Here is a 23,320-nt window from a genome sequence, read left to right as displayed (position 1 = left end):
GGCGACTTGTCCAGGGTGTACCCCGCCTTCCACCCGATTGTAGCTGAGTTAGGCTCCAGCGCCCCCCGCGACCCCAAAAGGGAATAAGCGGTAGAAAATGGATGGATGGATGGATCCAGATTTATCCAAAATATCTTGATAGGTTGTTTCTACCTATTTCCTGTCTTGCGGTAATGCTGTTGTATGTGCTGAATGTGCTTTTTGTAGAACTAAGATATTTTTCTGAATTTTCGACCTCGATTTTGGATTACGGACACTCTTGATTGCTTTCTGGAATACGACCCCTGCATGATTTTTGGCCCTTCTTGGAGCACGTATTGGACTTATTTGCTCTTTAGACAGAGCTGTGCCAGCAAGCTCGCAGAGCGAAGCCAAGTCCAGCTATCTCCTGTCGGTCAAGACCCACGACCTAAGTGGTCAGTGCCAGCATGCCCCCCAAGAGGAATTCACCATCGGAAGAAGTCGAGGGAAAAAAAACAAAAAACACTTGACTTCTTGGCCGAAGAAGTGACGTCGGTCCGACCAAAAATCACTACATATTCTTTACTACTTGTTAGTCTTACTGTATCTGAGTTATTGGGTAGAAATATGGGGAAATAATTACAAAAGTACTCTACATTCACTAACCATGATACAGAAAAGATCAATTAGAATAATACATAATGTTGGACATACAAACACTTTATTTATGAAATCAAAAATATTGAAATTTATCGATATTGTGAATTTGCAAACCGCTAAAAATATGTACAAAGAAAACTGTAACCTGCTACCTGTGCGGCGGCGTGCCTCTGTTAGTAGGGTCGGCCGTGCCATGTTGGATCCCCGCTTCAACCATCCTAGTCACTGCCCTTGTGTCCTTGGGTAAGATACTTTACCCACCTGCTCTCAGTGCAACCCACACTGGTTTAAATATAACTTAGATAATGGGTTTCACTATGTAAAGTGATTTGAGTCCCTAGAAAAAAGTGCTATATTAGTATAGTATTAAAAAATAATAAACAATACCCAAGAATGTACAACAATTCTTCTCAACAAAAGAGAAGAAATATAACATCAGAGAAAAATGTAATTTAAAACATTTGTATGCACGTGCAACACTTAAGACCTTTAGCATATCAGTATGTGGAATTAAATTATCAAATGTATTAAGCAAAGAAGTAAAAAAATGTACTAACTTGATGCAGTTTAAGAGACTATTCAAACACAAAAGTGTTTGCAATGTATAAGGAAGAAGAACAATGATATTTATTGAAAATAAGATATCATACATCACTATGTGAATCATAACTGACTTAACTATTTATGAAGAGAACTGTCATACATCACTAGGTGAATCATTACTGACTTAACTATTTATGAAGAGAACTGTTGTAGTTAGATAACATTAATATAACTGCTACAAATTGAAAACAGGAAGTGAGCATATATGTGTAAGAAACTATGAAGTTGAAAAGGGGTAGGATTAAATAAGCTCTGCTTCTTCCTACTCCTTTTTAAGCATTTGTAAAAGAGAAATGGAAAACATGTGATGTATTATGTTGAAACTGCTAGCATGTTTAAAATAAACTTCAACCAACTAAATATATTGATAACATGAATAATTGGCATTTCCAGGGGAAAAGTAATTGTAAAGACAATAAGTTAGTTTACATTTTTTTCTAAACAACTGCTTCACTGTCTAGCTGTATTCTATAGTAGTCTGTTGTTTGCCTGTCTACATCTGATCCCTGCATTTTTTGTGGTTGTCTCACATGTTTGCACTGGAATACAACTATTTCTTTAGAAAGTTGTTTAATGATGCTCGCTTCCTTTATGACTAGACATCCAATTAGCTTAGGCATTTCTTCTTGGTGGTTTTGAAAGACAATAAATGTTAACATGCCACTTGCAGCTCGATAAGTAAATAGTAGTGATGGGCAGGGCCGGCTCGAGATCATTTGACGCCCCAGGTGAGAGTGAATACCCCTATAATATATATCTATATCTATAATATAATGATAGGGTGCAACCCATAATATATGTGCATTATAATCTCTTACTTCCTATTCCAGTAATAGTTATAATCTCTATATATATCTATTGCTAAAAACGCCAAACATCACTGAAAGCTACATTAGGATGAGCTGAAAGCTAATATTCATTATTTTCTCTTGCAGAATGATGTTGTTAGTAATCAAATACATTTAAGCACTCATTTACTATTTTAGATGAATAGGCCAGAATGTCTTGAGAGTATTTAAAAAGGATTGTGGCAAAAGTTAGTCTGATATTCATTTAGATGTGTTACCATTGAGCATATAGTATACAGTATGTTGTATACTTTTTATCTAATAAAGGATTGTTACTGCAGTCTGTTACAAATAACAAATACTCACCTGTATCTACATGTTGAGTCTCTCTCACCAGCAAATATGCTGCTCCTGCTTGCTGTCTGAATAGATGCTATAGTGCAGTGGTTCTTAACCTGGGTTCGATGGAACCCTAGGGGTTCGGTGAGTCGGGCTCAGGGGTTCGGCGCAGGTCAAGACACACCCGACTCATCGTGTAAATAAAAACTTCTCCCTATCGCCGTATTACAGATACAGCAACAGCAGAAGTCAGACTGATTTGCAGGAGTTTATGCACTGTGTTGGTTTTGTTGTTTGAACAAGGTGATGTTCATGCACGGTTCATTTTGTGCACCAGTAAAAAAAACATGGTAACACTTTAGTATGGGGAACGTATTCACCATTAATTAGTTGCTTATTAACATGCAAATTAGTAACCTATTGGCTCTTAACTAGTCATTATTAAGTACTTATTAATGCCTTATTTGGCATGGCCTTATTATAACCCTAACCCTCTAACCCTGGCCCTAACCCTAACCAAATAACTCTAAATTAAGTCTTTGTTACTTAGAATATGTTCACCATACTAAAGTGTTACCAAAAAACATATAACTTTGACTTGAATTTGAAAAAAACCATTGTATTTTTCACTAAAGAAGAGTTCGGTGAATGCGCATATGAAACTGGTGGGGTTTGGTACCTCCAACAAGGTTAAGAACCACTGCTATAGTGTAAAACACCAAATGGCATAAATATCATTTCTTCATGCATTGTAACTCTAAAGTACTCTTAAGTAATATTACATTCACTTTGTATTTGTTGATAAATAAAACAAAGATAATGGGAAGAAATTGCCCTGCAATCATATTCCATCCATCCATTTTCTATGGCTTGTCCCTCTCAGGAATGAAAATACATTTTAATAAAATGTTTCTTCACGGCAACGCTCAGGTGAACACAGTATCACCTCCTCTTCTGTAAATATTTTTTGATTACATCACATCGCAAATAGCATTCATTATTTCATTTTAATAATAGCTTACATTGCAGCCAAATGAGCCAATAACAATAAATACAGTTTAAGTTTGGGTTACCGACTTTTTACTCCTGTTTACTTAAGAAATTCACCCAATTGAGCTTATAGTTACCGTATGCGTATGCGAACTACTCTCGCTGGTCCCTGAATAGGACAGGCAACAACAGCCTGTTGCTGCTGTAGTAGCCCATATAAGAAAATTCAAGATCCTAACGCTAAAAAGGAATTAGCTAAATGTACATACATACTTCTGCTTAGAGCCCGTATTTCCTCATTCCTCCGCTTTATAGGCTGCACTGGATAACTTTGATGTTCCCCTTTTCATCGTAAAAGATTATTAATCTGATAAAGTTGCTCCACTAGCCTTCGACTGTGACGCGACGTTGCGTCGCACTGAGTCCACTAGCAATAGCAGCATTAAATCAGTGCCGAAGGTGGCAGCGCGTCACATCATAGATCATAGGTTTGATTTTGATTTTTAAAGAAAACGTTTCAATTAGGTGTACAGAGTGTGCATTATACATACATTTGTATTTAAGTATTTTTATTGTTATTCAAATTGTTGAATTTACATGGACACATTGCATTTCCTGCAAAATAAAGAATATAAAAAATGTTAATGTTCCATTTTGCGGGTCTATACTTTTTCTTTAGTGGAAGATGCGGCAAAATGTCTCTTTTAATAGTAAAGGTTGCAGACCCCTTAAACAATACTGAAGCACAGATGCATCACGAAACTCAAGGAATGACACTGAGACCTCCGATACCTTGACGTATGTGTGGAAAAAAAAGTGTTCTAAAAAACCCATGTGACCGTTACAGCGGCTGTGTCATTTGACTGCGAAGCACCAAAACTGTGTTCATCAATAAGCCCTTATTTTGCCTCAAAATTGGCAGCTCGTATTACATGGAGGAGGAGAAATGGCGTGCAAATTTAAAAAAAAAGGAAAATTCGAAGTGTGTGGTCATTTTAATTTATAGCGCCAAATAAGGTAAAGAAATATTCTTCTTTTCCTGTTTACAATTCGGCTCAGTGACCAGTGTTGCACATTATATATCCCTTTTCTGCGCAGCTATTCGTTTGGAAAAAAAAGAAAAACTAAACAAGGTAAATTTCAATATTACGTGGTTTGATTCATAGCGATCTTCTATAGAACGCGGTCGTGCAATGGACCTTAGTTTTTCGGCCGTTTGTTTTCCACCAGAGTCAACCGCATTGTTTTTCACCAAATTATGGACTATCAAAACTGTATGGACCTACTGGTCGATAGTGCCCACTCCAGTGTGTGACATGGGAGCACAATCCACCATTCATGTCACGTCATGTGGGGGGCTATCCACCAAACAGCATCTTTGTCTTCGTCAACCCTCGCCGTTTGCCATCAGATGTGACAAATGTTTGTCTACTTTCAAGATGCCGTCAATGTTCGACTTTGCCGGGCTCTTTTTTTCTTTTGCCTGTCTACAACAGGACGAAAACTGAGCTTTTTGTTGTCGTTTCTGAAGCGGAACATTGACAAGTGTCCCCTTTGAAAAAAATGCATCCGTACAACTGTGACGAGACAGGATTACGCATCTCAACACTCAAGCAAGAACAAAGCACAACGCAGAGAAATATTCAAACAATTTAAAGACACATAGTCACGCTACAGTTCACTGTCAGCAAGACAGGAATTCACAAACTTAAACCACTATGCTTTGGTAAGTCTGCAAACTTCCACTGTTTTCACTACATAAATTGGTATTACTTTATTATATTTTGAAACAAAGGGGTAATAAAAAAAACTTACATATATATTGCGCTCTTGGGAATAACGCAATCAGGATTAAATGGACCCCAACGACCGAACTTTGAGTGTAATAATTGTATTTGCAGGTCAAATGTAAAGCCTTTTTCTAATCCAGCAGATGGCAACCATTATGAAACACTGACACAGTGTCAGTGCAGTGCAGTGGAACAATGTCCCTTGTGGATCAATAAAGTTTGTCTAAGTTTAAGTGTCAATACAGCTAGTGAGTGTGTCATACACTTACTGAGGCGCCATTTACCCGACACTAGTAAAAAGCTTTGCAATCCAGAAACAGGGACATACTATTTGGTTTTTCCATGGAAGAATTCGAAATAACTGTTAAATCTGACTAGACCAATTAAGAATTTGGGTCACCGCCAGCAAACAGTATGAGCTCCAGTTAAAACTGAAAAGTGAATTTAACAAGCTTTAAGCAACAGATACAATCACACAGGTGTATTGGTGCTATTAAATCACCTAATTTGTATACCATTCTGATGCTGTAGTATTGTATTATGTTTGCAGTTCTGCCAGCCAGGAGGTTGGAAGCTGTCCAGGGAGAGGAAAGCACCCACTTTCTTTACTGTTGTGTTGACGGATATCGAATCAGACCGACACTACTGTTCCTGCCTCACATTCTATGAGGCTGAGGTCAATTTGCAGGTAGGCGTGCATGCATGCAACTACACACACGCACACACATACACAGCCACTTTTCTTGATTTAAGGGTACATCGGTCATGTGACGTACACTCAAGAAGCTTCTAGGTAACTGCAAATGCACTATGCCTTACCCCTAAACTGCTGCACGTGCCACATTAATCCGGATCTACTGAAACCTCAAGTCTGCGTTATAGATCGCCACGATAGTAAAATTAATTTTGAGAACACTCTGTCTGATGTGTTTCCTTTATAATTCTTAAAAGCCTTTAGGGATATCTTGGTTGAGCAATATGATATTTGTCATTTCTGCTTTCCATTTTTGGATTATCATTCTGTTTTTTATTGTTCTTTAGCACTTTGTTTTTACATGAATGAATGCATATGCGTGACATCTTCCAAAATTAGTAGAAAATAAAGTCCTGGTTGGACGCAGCCTAATACAAGGCATGCTGGATGCTGATAGAAAAGATCCAATGAACCTGTGCTCACCCTTTGCTTTGTGGTTCACTCATGGATACAAGTTGACATCCCCATCCATCATTAAATGCAACAGATAAAACTGGACTACATTAGTGTATGATCGTGAATGACCTTGTTCTAGTATCTCCCTGCCAAAAGCCCAGAAAATACCAAACTAATAGTTTCATTGTGTTTGCTGTTGTGAGAGGCCTTAACTGTTTCCTGTCACTCTGCCCACTGTGATGACACATCCGTTCACATCTGCAAGGCAGTCGTCAATCATATTCCAGTTAAATCAAAAATGATTGCTCAGTTGAATTTGAGATGGGGCCTCGTATCACTAATTCACTATTTACAGAGTGGACAAGTCACTACAGAGAAATCTTTAGTATCAACACTTGTTAGCATTATTTCTTTTTTACTTAACAATTAAATTGTATGTGTGAATCAGACCATTCTTCCTGTTCTACAACCAACCACAAATTCCCCTGATTTAAAAGCACCAGTGACGCAGGCTATGGGGCAAATTACCACGTCAAAGATAAATATTACATTTTTAGGGAGCCAAATTACATCCATTGCTTTTTGTAGAGGGTGTTAGGTTACTTAGCTGATTATCTTTATTTAGTTTGTTGTCGCTTATTCCTACACTTATGGTTAGCAGTCATCAGACTGCACTGTTGCCAGAAAAGAGAAATGAGGGAAGCCTCCTGCCCGAGCACACTAGTCGAAGCTACACCTCTGGGCTGAAGCAGCCAGTCCCACCGCGTGCTGTGTCCAATTTTCGGCAGAATTCCACCAGGGGGCTACTGCCCTCGACGCAGGGTTGCATGGCACTCTCCGTTTTTGACAGCTTGTTCCATTTTGGTAGTAAATGATAAATGTGTTATACTTGTATAGTGCTTTTCTACCTTCAAGGTACTCAAAGCGCTTTGACACTATTTCCACATTCACCCCTTCACACACACATTCACACACTGATAGTGGTAGCTGCCATACAAGGCCCTAACCACGACCCATCAGGAGCAAGATTGGTAGAAAGTGGGGATCGAACCAGGGACCCTCGGGTTGCTGGCACGGCCACTCTCCCAACTGCGCCACACCAGTGGTAGCACGGTCCGATTCCCTTTTCTCATCTCAGAACATTCTCCTAACACAGCTGTATGTGAGCCCCCGGGGTCATTGCATAGTCAACTCGCCTCTCTCCCATGGAAGGAAGAAGGGGGTTTATTGTCTGTCGATCCAACGACAAGGTTGATAGTCAAATCAGACTTCTCTGAATCATATCGTTGAATAGTCGACTATTCTAAAACTCCCCTAGATTCGGCAGATAAATTGATTATGCAAATTTATCACAAGTTGAAATCGATATTCCTACTTCTGGGCTTCAGAGGACAAAATAAAATCAAATAGAAACAATGTTTCCACGACCATTCATTTATTATGCCTCCTCAAATTTGTAAAATTGTAAAGTAGAAACTGTGATAAATGTATCATAGTTAATGTACAAACATTTTCCATTATTAACTTGACTTGCTTTGTTTTTATTGTTACTGTATATAACGAATTACACTGTTTTTCTTAAAGCCCCACTTTAATTATTTCTTCTGTTTTAAGGTCTTGTCGTCTAATCTACCAAATTGTCAAACAGGCAGTAAAAATTTCTTTAATAGCATATTTTAATTATAGACAAACTTTCTCAACATTAGCAGGAAGCTCTTTATAATAAACACAGCAACAAAAAGTCAAAGACTATACTAAGTTTTTTTCATTTTCCATGAGCACATTGTTGTTTTGTGAAAATGTGCCAACTACATTTTTATCACCTCCTTGAATTGTTCTCATATCCTGACAGTTGTTTATGAATTGATCGAAACATACGTATATTGTATGTTTCATATTCTTTAACGAATGTAAAACAGTCAATGAGGTATTGGTATTCATCATTAAGCACAATACCACCTTTTTCTTTTAGTCCACAACCTGATAGGGAGCCCGGGCTATATTTGGCCTTGTCCAGACATCGTTTTCCAACAAAACAAAGACACATTCCTCAATTCTACTTAAAGCACTGAAGATCCTCTCAAAACATGATGTTTTTGAGCATTTTAATCCTTTCTGCCTACTTTATTTCCAGAGAGAGCCCAGACAGGTGGTGAGGTAATGTTTAGGGTCTAATATGAACCAAATCCTAAGAATAATGATGGAATATAACCCCCATCTAAAATAGATATTTGGGAGGTGGTTGTTATACTTGATAGACCTGAGATACGTCTGGCATGTTGTGATTGTCTTAAAGAAATATACCGGATTGTGATGCAGGCTTTAGTCAGGAATGAACATCGCATGGTTGGTGCATGACTGTCCTAATTGGAAGATTCACAAAAGATTACTTGTATAATGATTTTACAGCAATGTTGTGCGCAAGTGGTTTCATTACTTTTACTTTTCTGATTTCATAAATCATGATATGATTTTGCTTAACACTAGAGAATAAAAACATAGAACATTGTGCAGCTGTTCTGGTGTCCGGCCTATCAGCATTGATGTTTTGCATTTTTCTGTAATCGTCTGGGACTCAACATTAATCTACTGGATTATTCTCCCAGGGTTAGGTGTTCAATATGGAAATACTTGGATCAAATATGATAATAATAATTATCTTTAATAAATCAAAGAGACAAATATTATCTTAGCCAGCCAAAGTTTTGTTACTTCCGACAGGGATTTTTGAGTTTGATTTTAGTCATCTCTAAAATTAAAAACTACATTGCTTCAAATTTAATAAATGTATGCTATCACCAATGACACTATGACATTTCTTGTCACCCTCTTACTTCCTCCATGTGAATGGCAGGTGAACAGCTGATATTACTGCTGCTGACGTACCACAACCCACGTGACTCGCATCTCCACCAATCAACAAATGACAAGCTAATTAGTTGTGCAAATAAAATACACCAAAAACAATACAAATGACAATAGCTGGCATCTATATGATAGTTGGTTGGTTGGTTAATTAGTTAGCAGCATAACTCAAAAAGTGTGCGGGAATTGGCGAATTTTGATGAGACTTGATCAAAAGTCAGAAATGAATCATTCATTTTGTGGGGGATCTGGAACATTTGTACGATGTTACCTTACGCTTAAGGTACAAGGCTGAACTTCTCTGTTTGTGTATTAAAGTTAAAGTACCACTGATAGTCACACACACACTAGGTGTGGTGAAATGTGTCCTCTGCTTTTGACCCATCCCCTTGTTCCACCCCCTGGGAGGTGAGGGGAGCAGTGAGCAGCAGTGTGCGCCGCGCTCTGGAATCATTTTGGTGATTTAACCCCCAATTCCAACCCTTGATGCTGAGTGCCAAGCAGGGAGGTAATGGGTCCCATTTTTATAGTCTTTGGTGTGACTCGGCCGGGGTTTGAATGCACGACCTACCGATCTCAGGACACTCTAACCACAAGGCCACTGAGCAGGCTTGTATGTATGCTAGCGGCCCAACGTGACGTCATCACATCACATGTGCTGCAGTGTTTACAGAAATAAACATGGCAATGTTAAATATTTTGTGTAAACAAAGTCAACATTTTCTGAATCAAATTAATGTGCGCAGAAGATAAAGAAGGAAGATGGCAAGCATTTTTGCTTTCGCAGTTTGTGACACATTTGCTTTGACGACTGCTCCGAAGAGCGTGAGAGGTGTGGCGTGGTGGAACCTTGACACGAGTTCCTAAAACCTATTATTTTTGCTTTTTTTATTCTCATTTGTCAACTATTTATTTTGCATCCCGTCTATTTTGGCGAAGAATGATGACACTTTTTGATGACGTATTGAACACGACTCAATTGTTCAAACGGCTGCAGTCGCATTGGATACATATCTGATTTATATCCACATACAAAAGAGGCCTGGATTGAATCAAAAAAACTAATTACACTGTTCAAATTGACATGAAAAAATCTGATACAGGTCACAAAAAAATTGGAATTGACCTGGAGTGTGAACAAGGCCAAAATAAATTAAATCTATATTATTTTGTATATTTTTAAATCCATGGGCCGTTAAACTGTTTCATTAAGTTAGCTTCTTTTTTTGTATTCTAGGGTTCAAAAAGTATCGAAGTTGATGGGGATGACGATGAAGAGGTGGAAGATGATGGCTTGATCCAACCAGCTCAAGTGTTTGCACCAAAAAGCCTCATACTCGTCTCCAGATTGGATTATCCAGAAATATTCAGGGTAAATAGGTACTATTTGCTGGCATCTTGCTCTAGAAGATGTTTTTATTAGAAATTTCTGTTTCTGTCTGTTTGCTAAAGAATAAGCGCACACTTTAATAAAATAAGATCGAAGCATGCTTTTTTTGGGAACACGGTTTCAGGCTATTATACCATTTAATCTTAGACATGACAGAGTTCCCTTTTTTTTTTTTCAAAGTATGTTTTAAGAACCACTTATGAGTAAATGCAGTTAATTAGTTTAAATATTGTTTACTGTATGTCAAAACTCACAACAATGAGTACACTTATCACATTTCCTCAACTATTTTATTATAACATCCATGGTACAATAGTAATACTATATAACTGGAACTTGGTAATGACTTAGAATAACTGGTGTACAGCAGTATAGTCATTATTCAAAATTTGAGTTGATAAAAAAAAAAGTTAATTTAAAATTCTAAAAATTGCATAATGAGCTTACTTACAGTCAGCTCAAAACATGACTTTAAAAAAGACCGATGAGGAATTGTGTCTTTTCTGACTTATACATCTTTAAAGTTAATGTATTTTGGTGAGATCTTGCACCAGTTTTAGATGCTTCTGTTCACGGGGTTTTGCAGTGTTGTGACGTCACCGCAAGGTGGACGTACTTATTTGGACATACTTATTTGGACATATACAGTAAGTAAAGCTCTCAGCCATTCGGAGAGGAGATCCTTTAGGCTTTAGGAAAACACAAAAAAAGGTAGGAAACATGCAGTGACATAAAGGCTGGTCAAAGCAATGCAGGTCTGTATCGCTTTGTCAGTGGGAAGGTGTACCTAATAGTGTGATTGGGTGCAGCTATATAAATATTTATGACATTTATTTGACCGTGTGTGGGGAAAAAATAGCAATGACGACGACATCAACATATATATTCATATATATGTACATCGTACATTTTCAAAAGATGAATTCAGATATACTTTTGGAGAGGGTGGGGCATGGTTTCATATGCAATTAGACTCAAAGAAGGGGTTATAAATGTGGCTGTGGACTAAAGTTCAGGCAAAATTTACATCAACGCATATACAATACATAATATATAGACCACAAGGAAGTGTTTTAAATTTAGAGTATAATAATCATAGATCCCCTTTAATTTTATTTGTATTTTTTTAACCAATATCATAGCATTAAAAATTGTCCAATTAAGTATTGTGATATATTGCCATATCAATATTTTTCCCAACCTTTGTAGCCATCTATTTAGACAATGGCTTTGGGGTGAGTCAATTTCTGTAGCGAGTACATCAATGCTGCAATACAAACTGAACACTACTCTAAAGTACATACTTTCTATAGTGTTGTCCCTTGAAGATCTACTGTACTGGCATTAAAATGATTGCTGAAATATGAGGGGTGTATTCACTTGTGCAAGATAATACTGTATTTCATTACAATTCCAGAACATTTAGCAATATGTTGAATTCACCCTGTCTCCTGTTGTCCTTTCAGGGTTGTTTGGGACTGATCTACACTGTATACATTGATAGTTTGAGTTTTCCTTTGGAGGGTTTGGTGGCCAATCTCTTTATATTCCAGGTTCCAACAGCTGGCGGATCCCAGGTATGTCTTGCTTAAAAAACTGAACATGTTTTTTATGGTTTATTTGTGACTCTCAGGAATTATTGTATCATACAGGGGGAAAGCTAAGGGATACTATGACTAACTATATCATTCTAACAATATTATTGTAGGTTCATCAAACATATTAGATATACAAATAAATCTGTAAGTGTTCCTTTTTATTTGTCTTACAATTACATTTATTTTGAACATTAGCGTAAGAATGTATTTGGAATCAAGATGTGTAACTCATGAACAATATTTCATTTGTCAATATTAACTATTTAAATGTGTAACAAGTTGAATGCTCACCTATTTTTGCATGCGTGATTATGATAATAATGAGGTTTTTTTTTATCCAGAAAAAAGTAAGGTTGTACAAGTCTTTGATTCAAAAGATAGGATAAAGGATAAAATATAATACTTGCTTACTTTAAGCTGTCAATTATGGTGTTTTTAGAATAACCCATAGCAGAAAAGTGTAGAATGTTTACCGCCACAAGATACTTGACTTTGACATGTCATCATTATGTTAAAGTAACATTTAGAATTATGACATTATCTTGTGCATTGTGCTTCCATCTTTGAATAAATAAATGCCCACTATTTACTATTGGAAACATACAAATTCTCCTCCCAAGTTTTGTGTTCAGCTCCTGTTCAAACTGTTGTTTTATATGCTGTAAGAGGAAAGAATTTGGAATGTCCCCAGCATGACGCCACTTCAATTCGCAACTCCTGTGAGCCTTTAGGCAGGGGAAGAAACATTAGTCAAACTAGCACATAGTAAAACCTACAGGTATGTAAAGACTTGGATGAATGAAGAATGCCATTTTCTCTTAGCCTGTAAACTTAACTTTGTCAGTGCATCTTTGAAGGCACTACCCACCATTGTTATGCAACCTTTGATTACTATTGCATCATCAATTTGATCCGTCAAGCATCAGTGTTGCACACTTTGTAGAACAAAATCATGTTCAATGCTGTTTATGCAGCATGTCATGTTGTGTTCAACATGTGCAGTATCTGTGTGTTGATGCAACACTGACTTAAGTTCATTATGCTTTTTTCCAGATATAAAGTCAATGAAGAGACAATGGCCGCATTTATTCTATCCCAGTTTTCTGAATTTTGTTGTGTATGTTTTTATGTACAGAAATTGTTTAGCTTGGGAGCAGGCGACCGGCAGCTCATCCAGACACCTCTGAATGACACACTACCTGTCACATGCAAGAGCGTTGCTCTGCTCTTCCAGCAGCTAGGTGCGTCCTGACACTTCAGCGACAAATAAGTAATTAGAATAGAATAGAAAGTACTTTATTGATCCCTGGGGGAAATTCAGCACCACAGTTCGCTCACAATATACAATAATAGTAATAAATAATATAATATATATAATATATTATATATATATAGTATATAAATAATATAAATATATTCTACATATACTCTACATTTAAGTGCAGTCAAGGAACATATGCATTATACAGTCTGATGGCTGTCGGTATGGAGGACCTCCTGTGTCGTTCCGTGTTGCATTTTGGGAGTCTGAGCCTTCCACTAAACGTGCTCTTTCTCTCCGCAAGGTCCGAGTGTAGTGGGTGGGAGGTGTTGTCCATAATGGCTAGGAGCTTTGCTAGACTTCTCCTCTCTGACACCACCGCCAGAGAGTCTAGCTCCACTCCCACCACGTTAATGGCCTTCTCTACCAACTTGTCCAGTCTGTTTGCGTCCCTCGCTCTCAGCCCGCTGCCGCAGCAGGCCACGGCGTACAAGAAGTCGCCCGCCACCACCGACTCGTAGAACATCTTCATCATCTTTGTACAGACGTTGAAGAATCCTAGACTCCTGAGGAAGTCTAGGATCTCTGTCCCTTCTTGTAGAGTGCCTCAGCGTGTTTTGACCCATTCAGCTTGTTGTCAATGTGTACTCCGAGGTATTTATAATCCTCAACCATGTCCACATCAACCCCACTGATGGAAACAGGGGTCGCCGGAGTACTCCTCCTCCTTCCCAGGTCCACAACCAGCTCCTTGGTCTTCGTCACATTGAGCTGGAGGTGGTTTTTTCCACACCATGTGACAAAGTCCTCCACCAGTGCTATGTATTCCTCATCATCACCATCCTCAATACACTCCACTATCGCAGAGTCATCAGAAAATTCTGAAGGTGGCAGGACTCTGAGTGATAGTGGAAATCGGTGGTGTAGATGGTGAAGAGGAAGGGGGAGAGGACTGTGCCCTGCGGGGCCCCGGTGTTGCTGACCAGCCTGTCAGACAGTCCTGCAGTCGCACGTACTGTGGTCTGTCAGTCAGGTAATCAACAACCCAGGACACCAAGGGGGCCTCCACCTGCATCGTCTCCAACTTCACACCCAGTAGCCCTCTTATTATCCAATTATTTGACAGGAATACTATGAAACAGGTTCGGCTCTGGTTTGCTTATTGCATTGTGTGATTGTTTGCCAATACCAAGCTCAGGATGCTGCAGCAGTCACTCACTATGTTTCCATGCACTAAATTAGTCTGATTTCTCAAATAGTTTGGTTTTCTGTATTTTCCAACATTCCAAGTGAAGTTGAAGTCCCAGTCACTATGTTTCCATGCACCAAATTAGTATGATTTCTCAAAAAGTTTTTTTTTTTTGTACTTTCACACCTACATGTGAAGTCCCCAAGTCCATGCACACTCTATAATGTGACTATTGGTCATACGCCGTGTGCCTCCCGTACACTGGGGGACACTTATTTCCTTTTAGAGCGGATTGATGTATTGCTTTTGGGGTTGACCTATGATGTCACACTAGGCATCTGCGGCTCTTTACAAGTCAACCTGAATGCAGCATGAAAATGTTTGTGTATGCCTTCTACCTTGCCTTGTAATATTCCTGCTTCATTATTTTACGTCTCACTTGTCAGTAGTCCTAATGAAGCCGCGGTGTCGTACATTGCCTTTGCTACTTTTTTAAATAAATGTGTTTATTTTTTTCTCCCATCAATGCACTTCAAAATGTTAGCGAATAAACAGTCTCCTCATTATTCCAATTGCTGCCTTTGTTTTTATTAAATGGAATCTGCTACTGGGTTATATTCCGCGTGATACGAAGGGTCCTCTGTGGCGGCACACACCCACTCGAGAGATCTGGCTTTAAACCGTTTAATCTTGTTGTGTTAGTTCGACTTTTCTAAAACCGAAAGATCAGATGCCATGAGTTGGAGGATGCTTATTTAAAACTATTGGAGAAATCGGAATAATTTAGTGCCTAGACACATACTGACTGCATATACTAAAACTGTTCTTTATTTAACTTGTGCTAATAGTTCGAACTGTATAGCTCTTCTCCTAAAGTAATGTCAAATAGTATCTTGAAATATTATATTTAAATCATATTCCTAAAATCACCATTTGGGTTTATTTAATTTTGCATTGTTGCTTTGACATAATGTGGTGTAAAGGAATTCTGTCTTATCGGCTTTTTGAGCCCCAATTCTTCTGGCTCAATTGCAATTGCAGATCTTATAGTCAGGCGATTTTGGAATAATTCTATTGTAGACGTGTTTGAGGCAAGATTATATGTTTTTGTTCTCCCTCATTGATTCTATAATTTGGTGTAAGCTGCAACAAGCACATGATGAAGATTTGATCAAGTTTGTTGAGCTCACGGTGCTCAGTTTGCACAACATGTTAATCTTTTGTACTTTAAGCCATTTGTGCGGCCAGTACAGTATGTGTCCGCTTCACCGTGACTCATACTTGCAACCATTCATCTGTGTCGAGAATATTTATCTGTCGCTACAAATTACAATTATGCAGAGTTCATAATTAAATCTGAATTTGACATCATTTTTTAACCAAGCAGACTTACATCTGATCTTGAGGTCAAATTATTTATGAAATCTGATTTGCAATGGAAAATTGGCGCGGGTCTAGCGTCATTTAGGAAAAAGAATGTGCTTGAAAGGAGAGTTGATTTTGTTTCTTGAGTGCACATGGGGGGTACTTCCACTTAGGAAGGTCATGTGGAAGTCATAAGTTTGTAACAATCTGTCTACACCAAACATCTTGACCCAACTACAGCCCTTCAGTCTTCAGTCTTTGCGCGTCTGTTTTTATTCGGTGGCAACATTTTGTTTGTCCTCAAGGAAGCTTTAGAAAATCCATGTGTTGGAAGGATGCATATTTAATGCTCCTAAATGTAAAAAAAACAAAAACAAACTATTTTGTTGTCTTTAATGGGCTGCTCACATACAATATTTATTTTTTATTCTTCATCGTCATAGCAAGACTGCATGAATGTTAATCATTTCTCAAACTCTTCCTGACTGATGCAGTCAGTAATTTTTTGTCATCTGATCGGCAAGGAGAGCAAAAATGACATTTCCACTTATTTGGCGGTCCTTCTGACCATATAAGGTCAGAGGAAAACACACACAGAACAGACAGTCGGTACATCTTTTTGCGTGCACAGGTCACAGGAGTCATTGGATAGGAATGTGTGTTAAACATGTCACACTACACAGGAAGTTCACCCCCCGGGAGTGAGATAAAACCAGCCATCAAGAGTGCTGCTGTTTGTTTGTTTGTTGCCTTTGTCTGCTGTTATCGGGCGCTGCTGATGTCTCTTTATTTAAAGCTCGGAAGTATGTCGCTGTTTTCATAAGATGAGTAGACAGCTGGCCATTACATTAAGCTGGAGACTAGTCGCTGTGTTGGGAAATCTTTGCAACATATCATTTTGTGATTTGTAGTAGTTTTATTAGACCAGTCTACTCAGTGACATATCGTTTTGGTCATCTTCAACATTAATATATTTTTCAGTTTCCTGTTTTATCAGTGTAGAGCTGCACTCAGAGAGCCAAACACTCATACTCCAAGCACCCAGTGGTGCAAATATGTCTGTTCATCTTCCTCTCTCTTGTCATCCCAGTGTGTGATGAATCGATCTGTCAGCTGCTTGATAGGAAACAATAGCAGGATATGGAATCTTAGAATCCTTCCTGGTTGTCATGAAATGATACTTTACTGTGTTTAAAATGTTATTTACTGTATAACGTATGAGTGTTTAGTTTTTTTAAATTACTTTTAGTTCATGTTTACATGCGTTAATGTTAACCGCATTGAAACATGAAATGTTTACACATCATTCACAAATGTAACTAAAGTCAGTGGCTGTAACACATACAGTAGCCTACCGGAGCATGGTCTTTGTGCTCCTCCACTGCCTCCTCCTGCACGCTGAAACCAGCAAAGCCGTCTTCTTCAGCAAGCAGCGGGCCCGTTAGTGGTGGTAGATTTCCGTAACGAGCAGGGTGTTTTTTGTTTTTCAATGGTTCGGTCAATCTTCTTCAGCTTTGGGATATTTGTGATATTTCGTCTTGTCTTCATCCTTGATGAGAGTAAGTCCACAACGCGCTAAATGGCTGACTGAATGATTGTGAGAGCGTGTTTGATGTAATGTAAACAATGTCATTGTTTCACCCTGACCCGTTTTGCCATTTCTTCGTCTAATGTCATGAGGCTTAATTTATTAGCGGCATGTGAAGCTTGTGAAAAAAATGGATGTACAAAAAAAATCTCATTTAACAAACCTAGGAGGGATGCCGTGGTTTGGCTAGTGGGAAGAACACATACGACAAGTAAAATGTGGGGACATTTAACTTGTATTTAACAGAGGGGGAAAAGGTGGTCTTGTGAAAAATGGTGTTACTGGTGTTCCTAATATAATGGCCTTGACAGCAAGGAAGGCGTGCAGGGAATGAAAGTCGTGTGTGTGTGTGTGTGTGAGTGTGAGTGTGTGTGTGTGTGTGTGTGTGTGCGCAGCTTTTCAATGTCAGACAAACATGCTCCGTCACACTGAAAAAGTCCATAAATTAGGCACAGCATTGTGTAAAGCACAGAGTTCAAAGTGTGGGGAAAAAGTTAGCAGCATATAGACCGGAAGTTACAGTACAGTAGTTTTGTGAGGTAATGTAATAATGGAAAACATTAACTTTACCTTGGAGAGAAACCGCGGTCTGCGGTGATGTAGGTTTCACGTTGATCATAGGATATTGGCCTCTAAAGCTACAGCGGCAGTTCACCTTAAACACACACACAGACAAACATGCACACATACCCACACTTGACTTCCATTCCTTGCACGCCTTTTTTGCTGTCAAGGCCATTATATTAGGACCAGCTCAGTGGCCTTGTGGTTAGAGTGTCCGCCCTGAGACTGGGAAGTTGTGAGTTTAAACCCTGGCCGAGTCACACCAAAGACTACAAAAAATGCGACCCATTGCCTCCCTGCTTGGCACTCAGCATCAGGGGTTGGAATTGGGGGTTAAATCACCAAATGATTCCCGAGCGTGGCACACGCTGCTGCTCACTGCTCCTCACTGCTCCCAGGGGGTGAACATGGGGATGGGTCAAATGCATAGGACACATTTCACCCCACCCAGTGTGTTTGTGAAAATCGTTGGAACTTTAACTGCCCCATCTGCTCTGTCATGGTGCGGTGAGCTTGCATGTGAAGTGCCCTACTTGGGAGAGCCGACTTCTGCAGTATCTCTTTTTGAGCTGTGTCTTTGTCGGGCACACTATCAGCAGCTTTTCCATATTTTCATGATTAAATGTCTGCCGTTTAGATCATTAAACATCCTTGCTGGCAGAAAAGCTGCCTCAGTATTGTGCCGAGTCTGCCGACTAGCATTGTTACGCTGGAACTTCCTCAACAATTTGGCCACTTGGTCGGTCAGTCATGATATTAATTACGTCTTTAATTCAATTACTATCATCCACTTCTTCTTCTTAGCACATGTCCTTCACACTCACTTTCTCTATTGCAAAATAAACATGTATTGACCTCTAGCTATAAGCTTTTGCTAGTGAGGAAGACCAGATGGCGGATCTTACAAGAATAATTCTGGCTACTAATACACCCACTAGAAACAGGGATGATTGTAACTCAAATTTATGCTCGCATCTTCAAGCACAAAGCCAAAAGTAAAATAGTTATTTAAAATAGTACCACTATACAGTAGAACTGTAATTTAGACATCTGAGTTCTGTGTTTACTGCTCAATTCTAGAATTGACACAGCTCACCTTAGTTAGCAAACCCTTAATACAGTGAATCATGCAGTATTTTTCAACGGTCTGACCCACTGTCCTAAAAAAATAACATAACAGAGTACATATGTTCCAGTCAACGTTGTCCATCAGCGACACACTCCATAATAGTCTCAACGATTTTGCAGCATATCTTCATCATCATAACGACAACATTTTGCATATTTCAGTCTTAATGTAATTAGTCTGAAGCTGTTTACAAATAGCCATGTACTGTAACTTAGTTAGATGACTAATTTGGAACAATGTGGCTGTTAACTTCAACATCCCTTTCAACAAACACCTCAATAATTACACTTTGTTTTCTTTTATTGGTTTCCTTGTTCCAGGTATTCAAAATGTTCTAAGCTTGTTTTGTGCGGTTCTGACGGAGCACAAGGTTTTGTTCCATTCCACCAGTTACCAGCGGCTAGGGGAAGCGAGTCGCGCCTTGGAAGCCCTCATGTTTCCTCTCAAATACAGGTGAGTGTTGTTTCACAATCAGCACTACCTAATGGAAAATATATTGTACATGTTGTTACCATCTCATTGTTCAATAGCAATATATTTCTTTTTCGGACAGATCTACAGTACTACGAGAATTGTAAAAAAGATGTAGTTTGCTAGGTCCTGATCTACCTCTTATTGTCTGTAGTATAACACAAATGGAAACGGCTTAAATATGATCCATTAAGTGTTGTCTCTACTTTTTAAAGCAGGAAATGCCTACTTTTTGTGATCTGGTGTAATATTCAAATTACATGTTTTGTTGTTTGTTGAATTGCATACATTAAAGTAGTGCACAGTGGTTAGCTGATTGAATTATGTGCCTGTTTGCTCATATTACTTTATTAATGGGTAATGCTGATTTACAATTTTTTTGAAGGATGATTTCATTACTCACTAGAAATATAAAGTAAAATGTTTTATTTTCTCACCCGTGGAAAATGTAATGACTAAGAAAGTGACTTTTTGCCAACCTGAAGCAATAAATGGGGAAAAACACCTGTGTTGCAAACCCATGCCACATAACACCTGGTTATTAGCAAAATGTTTGTTGATATGAATGTTTACACAATGGTGCTCGTCAGTTCCCAGTAATTGATGATGATCCAGCAGTAACTGTAAATAAGTTATTACAAAATATTTGGACACTGTGTGCTTCATGTAGTTTCTTATCATAGAATGAGTGTACTCATTTTGACTTTTTGTAAAGTAGTTTTAAAAATAAGCACATTTTTCTCAGTCATCCAGTTTTGTTTTATCTGCATTCTTGGTCCAGCTGGATGTATTACATGTATAATTTTTTGTATTTTTTTTTAGCTATCCCTACATCCCGATCCTGCCTTCACGCTTGCTGGAGGTGCTGAGCTCCCCCACCCCTTTTATCATTGGAGTGCACTCCATGTTTCAAAGTGAAATCCAGGATCTGGTGGGTACATATTTGAATCTCCCAACATGTAAATTATTTTCAAAAGATGATGATAAACGATAATTTGGTTGGTCCACACATAATGTAATGGGCATTTTTATGGTTGATTTGGCTGCTTACTTGAAAGCCTCGTCAGAAATTTGTGTTTATCCTTGCAGTCATCCCTCCTGGCTGTAATAAAACCACCTGACATGTTAGCGTTTCATGTGTCACCAGTTGGATGTCATCATTGCGGACCTGGATGGAGGAACAATAAAAATCCCAGAGTGCATTCACTTGTCTCTACTCCCTGAACCTCTGCTAAGCCAAACACAGGACGCCCTGTCACTGGTAAGTAAGCACGTGCTTGCTGACTACCTTCATGCATTTTTTTTATCCATAACCATAACATTCAGACCACAACAAAATATATAACTCAAGTCGTTTTGTAAAGTCAAACATAAATTTGACCATGAGTCTTTACTTTCACTTAGTATTTTTCTCATAACGGTCTAAATTGTCCTTCATTCCTCTACTCAGAATGTTGTAAATGTCTGCCACTGGCTGTAGTACAAGTAAACACACACCCTTAATAAACTATTACTGAAGCTTAGATTTAAATTCAATTATTAACTCAAATACACTTCCTCTACTAGATTTTTCGGGCAATGTCATCATCTGCACAGAATGCTCAGTTTTATTAGGTTATTTTTTTATTTTTTTTAAACACAAGAGTCTGTGCTTCCTGACCACGAAAGAATAAACTCATTCTAGGTTTTGCATCCTGATTTGGAGATTGCCGACAGTGCCTTCCCACCGCCTCGCACTGCACTGTCCAACCTCAAGTTGTTGGTAAGTCAGCATTGCTTATACATACACTTTACCCATAGCTTTACATCCTTATCTACCATAAGGAGGACATTATTGGTTTCAACTAGGGATGTAACGATTACCAGTATTAATGATAAATAGCGGTAAAACAACCTTGGGTTAGTATTACGGTTTCAAATTATCATAAAATCCAGTGGCGGGCCTGTGTGTTTCCCACCTAGGCCTTCAGTGATGTCCGAGTTCAATGATTACCTCTTAAAATATCATCATTGATGTCACCACATGACCATTGCTGGAGAAATACTATACAAAAACACATTTACGCACAACTATGCATTGTACAAAATGGGTTATTTTCTGGGGCATTTAAAAAACAATAAACCCGCATCAGCAATTAAAACATATCTTATGTGGTACTGTCGAAATTTAAATTGCAAATCAATAAAGAAATAAAATATCTGAACTCACATTTCATCGACAGCTGAGCTAGCTTCTGGAGTTGGCCGAGATGGTCTCATAAGATGTAGTTTATTTTTAAATATCCTTCTTGAAAATGGCCTTGCAAGTATATGTGTTGTCTTGTCTAATCATAAAAGATGCAGACGAGGCGTGTTGGCTGAGTTCTTAAAGTTTACTCCACAGGTGCTTATCCAAAACATCCCGGCCGGCATGTCTACATTAAACAACCTAAACGAGGCTACTGTGCATGCTCTTTACTACTGTGGCATGCTGGGTAATTGAGTTATTATTATGTTACCTGGCTCATAACATCACTATATATCTGCCTTAGGCCACCTAGAAGGCCTTACTGACAACAACGCGTGATCTAATTGGCTATTGCAACTCTATCACTGTATGACCCCGTTCGTTTACAGCGCACGGACCATACTTGCCAACCCTCCCGGATTTTCCGGGAGACTCCCGAATTTCAGCGCCTCTCCCGAAAACCTCCCGGGACAAATTTTCTTCCGAAAATCTCCCGAAATTCAGGCGGAGCTGGAGGCCACGCCCCCTCCAGTTCCATGCGGACCTGAGTGACGTGTCGACAGCCTGTTTTCACATCCGCTTTCCCACAATATAAACAGTGTGCCTGCCCAATCACGTTATAACTGTAGAATGATCGAGGGCGAGTTCTTGGTTTCTTATGTGGGTTTATTGTTAGGCAGTTTCATTAACGTCCTCCCAGCGCGGTAACAACACACAACAACAGCAGTCACGTTTTCGTCTACCGTAAAGCAGTTGGTCTGCCGTAAACAGCAATGTTGTGACACTCTTAAACAGGACAATACTGCCATCTACTGTACATGCATATGTGACAATAACATCTAGGGCTTTTAGAGAGTGCAGTGCACAACTGCGCACACAACAAGGAGACGAAGCAGAAGAACGAGGAAGATACAGCCATGGGGACGCCGACGACGAGTAAGATGAAGAAATACGCTTGTAAGTTCCAAGCCGCAGCTGCGATTGGACCTGGATAGCCTCCAGGAAGAAGTAGTGGAGTACCAAGTGCTTGGCAGTGAAGGAAGCAAAGATTGACTGGTTTTGGGCCATGCTAGGGAGAGATGGAAGATACCAAACTCTAGTGCATTTGATGAAAGCACTTTTGTGCGTGTCACACAGCAATGCATCATCAGAGAGGGTGTTCAGCATGGCTAGAAAAATAGTGACAGAGAATAGAACAAGGATGGACAATTCAACCCTTAACTCAACAATGAGTAGATGAGTGTTATGTGTGTGTATATGTGTAAATAAATGAACGCTGAAATTAAAGTATTTATTTTACTTATATATATATATATATATATATATATATATATATAATAAAATAAATATATGTATATAGCTAGAATTCACTGAAAGTCAAGTATTTCTTAT

The 23,320-nt window shown here is 38.7% G+C and overlaps 1 protein-coding gene across 4 annotated transcripts in view; it reads left to right on the top strand.

Moving 5' to 3' along the window:
• sbf2 (SET binding factor 2) overlaps positions 1-23,320 on the top strand; it is a 245,236-nt gene that overhangs the window by 128,167 nt on the left and 93,749 nt on the right. For all 4 annotated transcript variants that reach the window (XM_061963987.1, XM_061963988.1, XM_061963986.1 and 1 more), the window contains exons 3-10: positions 5,682-5,819; positions 10,384-10,518; positions 12,003-12,113; positions 13,270-13,375; positions 19,551-19,683; positions 20,524-20,632; positions 20,849-20,962; positions 21,386-21,463. In XM_061963987.1, coding sequence (XP_061819971.1) covers positions 5,682-5,819; positions 10,384-10,518; positions 12,003-12,113; positions 13,270-13,375; positions 19,551-19,683; positions 20,524-20,632; positions 20,849-20,962; positions 21,386-21,463 — 924 coding nt within the window. The remainder of the gene's footprint in view (positions 1-5,681; positions 5,820-10,383; positions 10,519-12,002; positions 12,114-13,269; positions 13,376-19,550; positions 19,684-20,523; positions 20,633-20,848; positions 20,963-21,385; positions 21,464-23,320) is intronic.

The sequence above is a fragment of the Nerophis lumbriciformis genome, linkage group LG06, assembly GCF_033978685.3.
Source record: "Nerophis lumbriciformis linkage group LG06, RoL_Nlum_v2.1, whole genome shotgun sequence".
Taxonomy (NCBI): domain Eukaryota; kingdom Metazoa; phylum Chordata; class Actinopteri; order Syngnathiformes; family Syngnathidae; genus Nerophis; species Nerophis lumbriciformis.
Note: the sequence above shows the minus strand (reverse complement) of the source record. Positions and strands in the feature narration are given on the sequence as shown.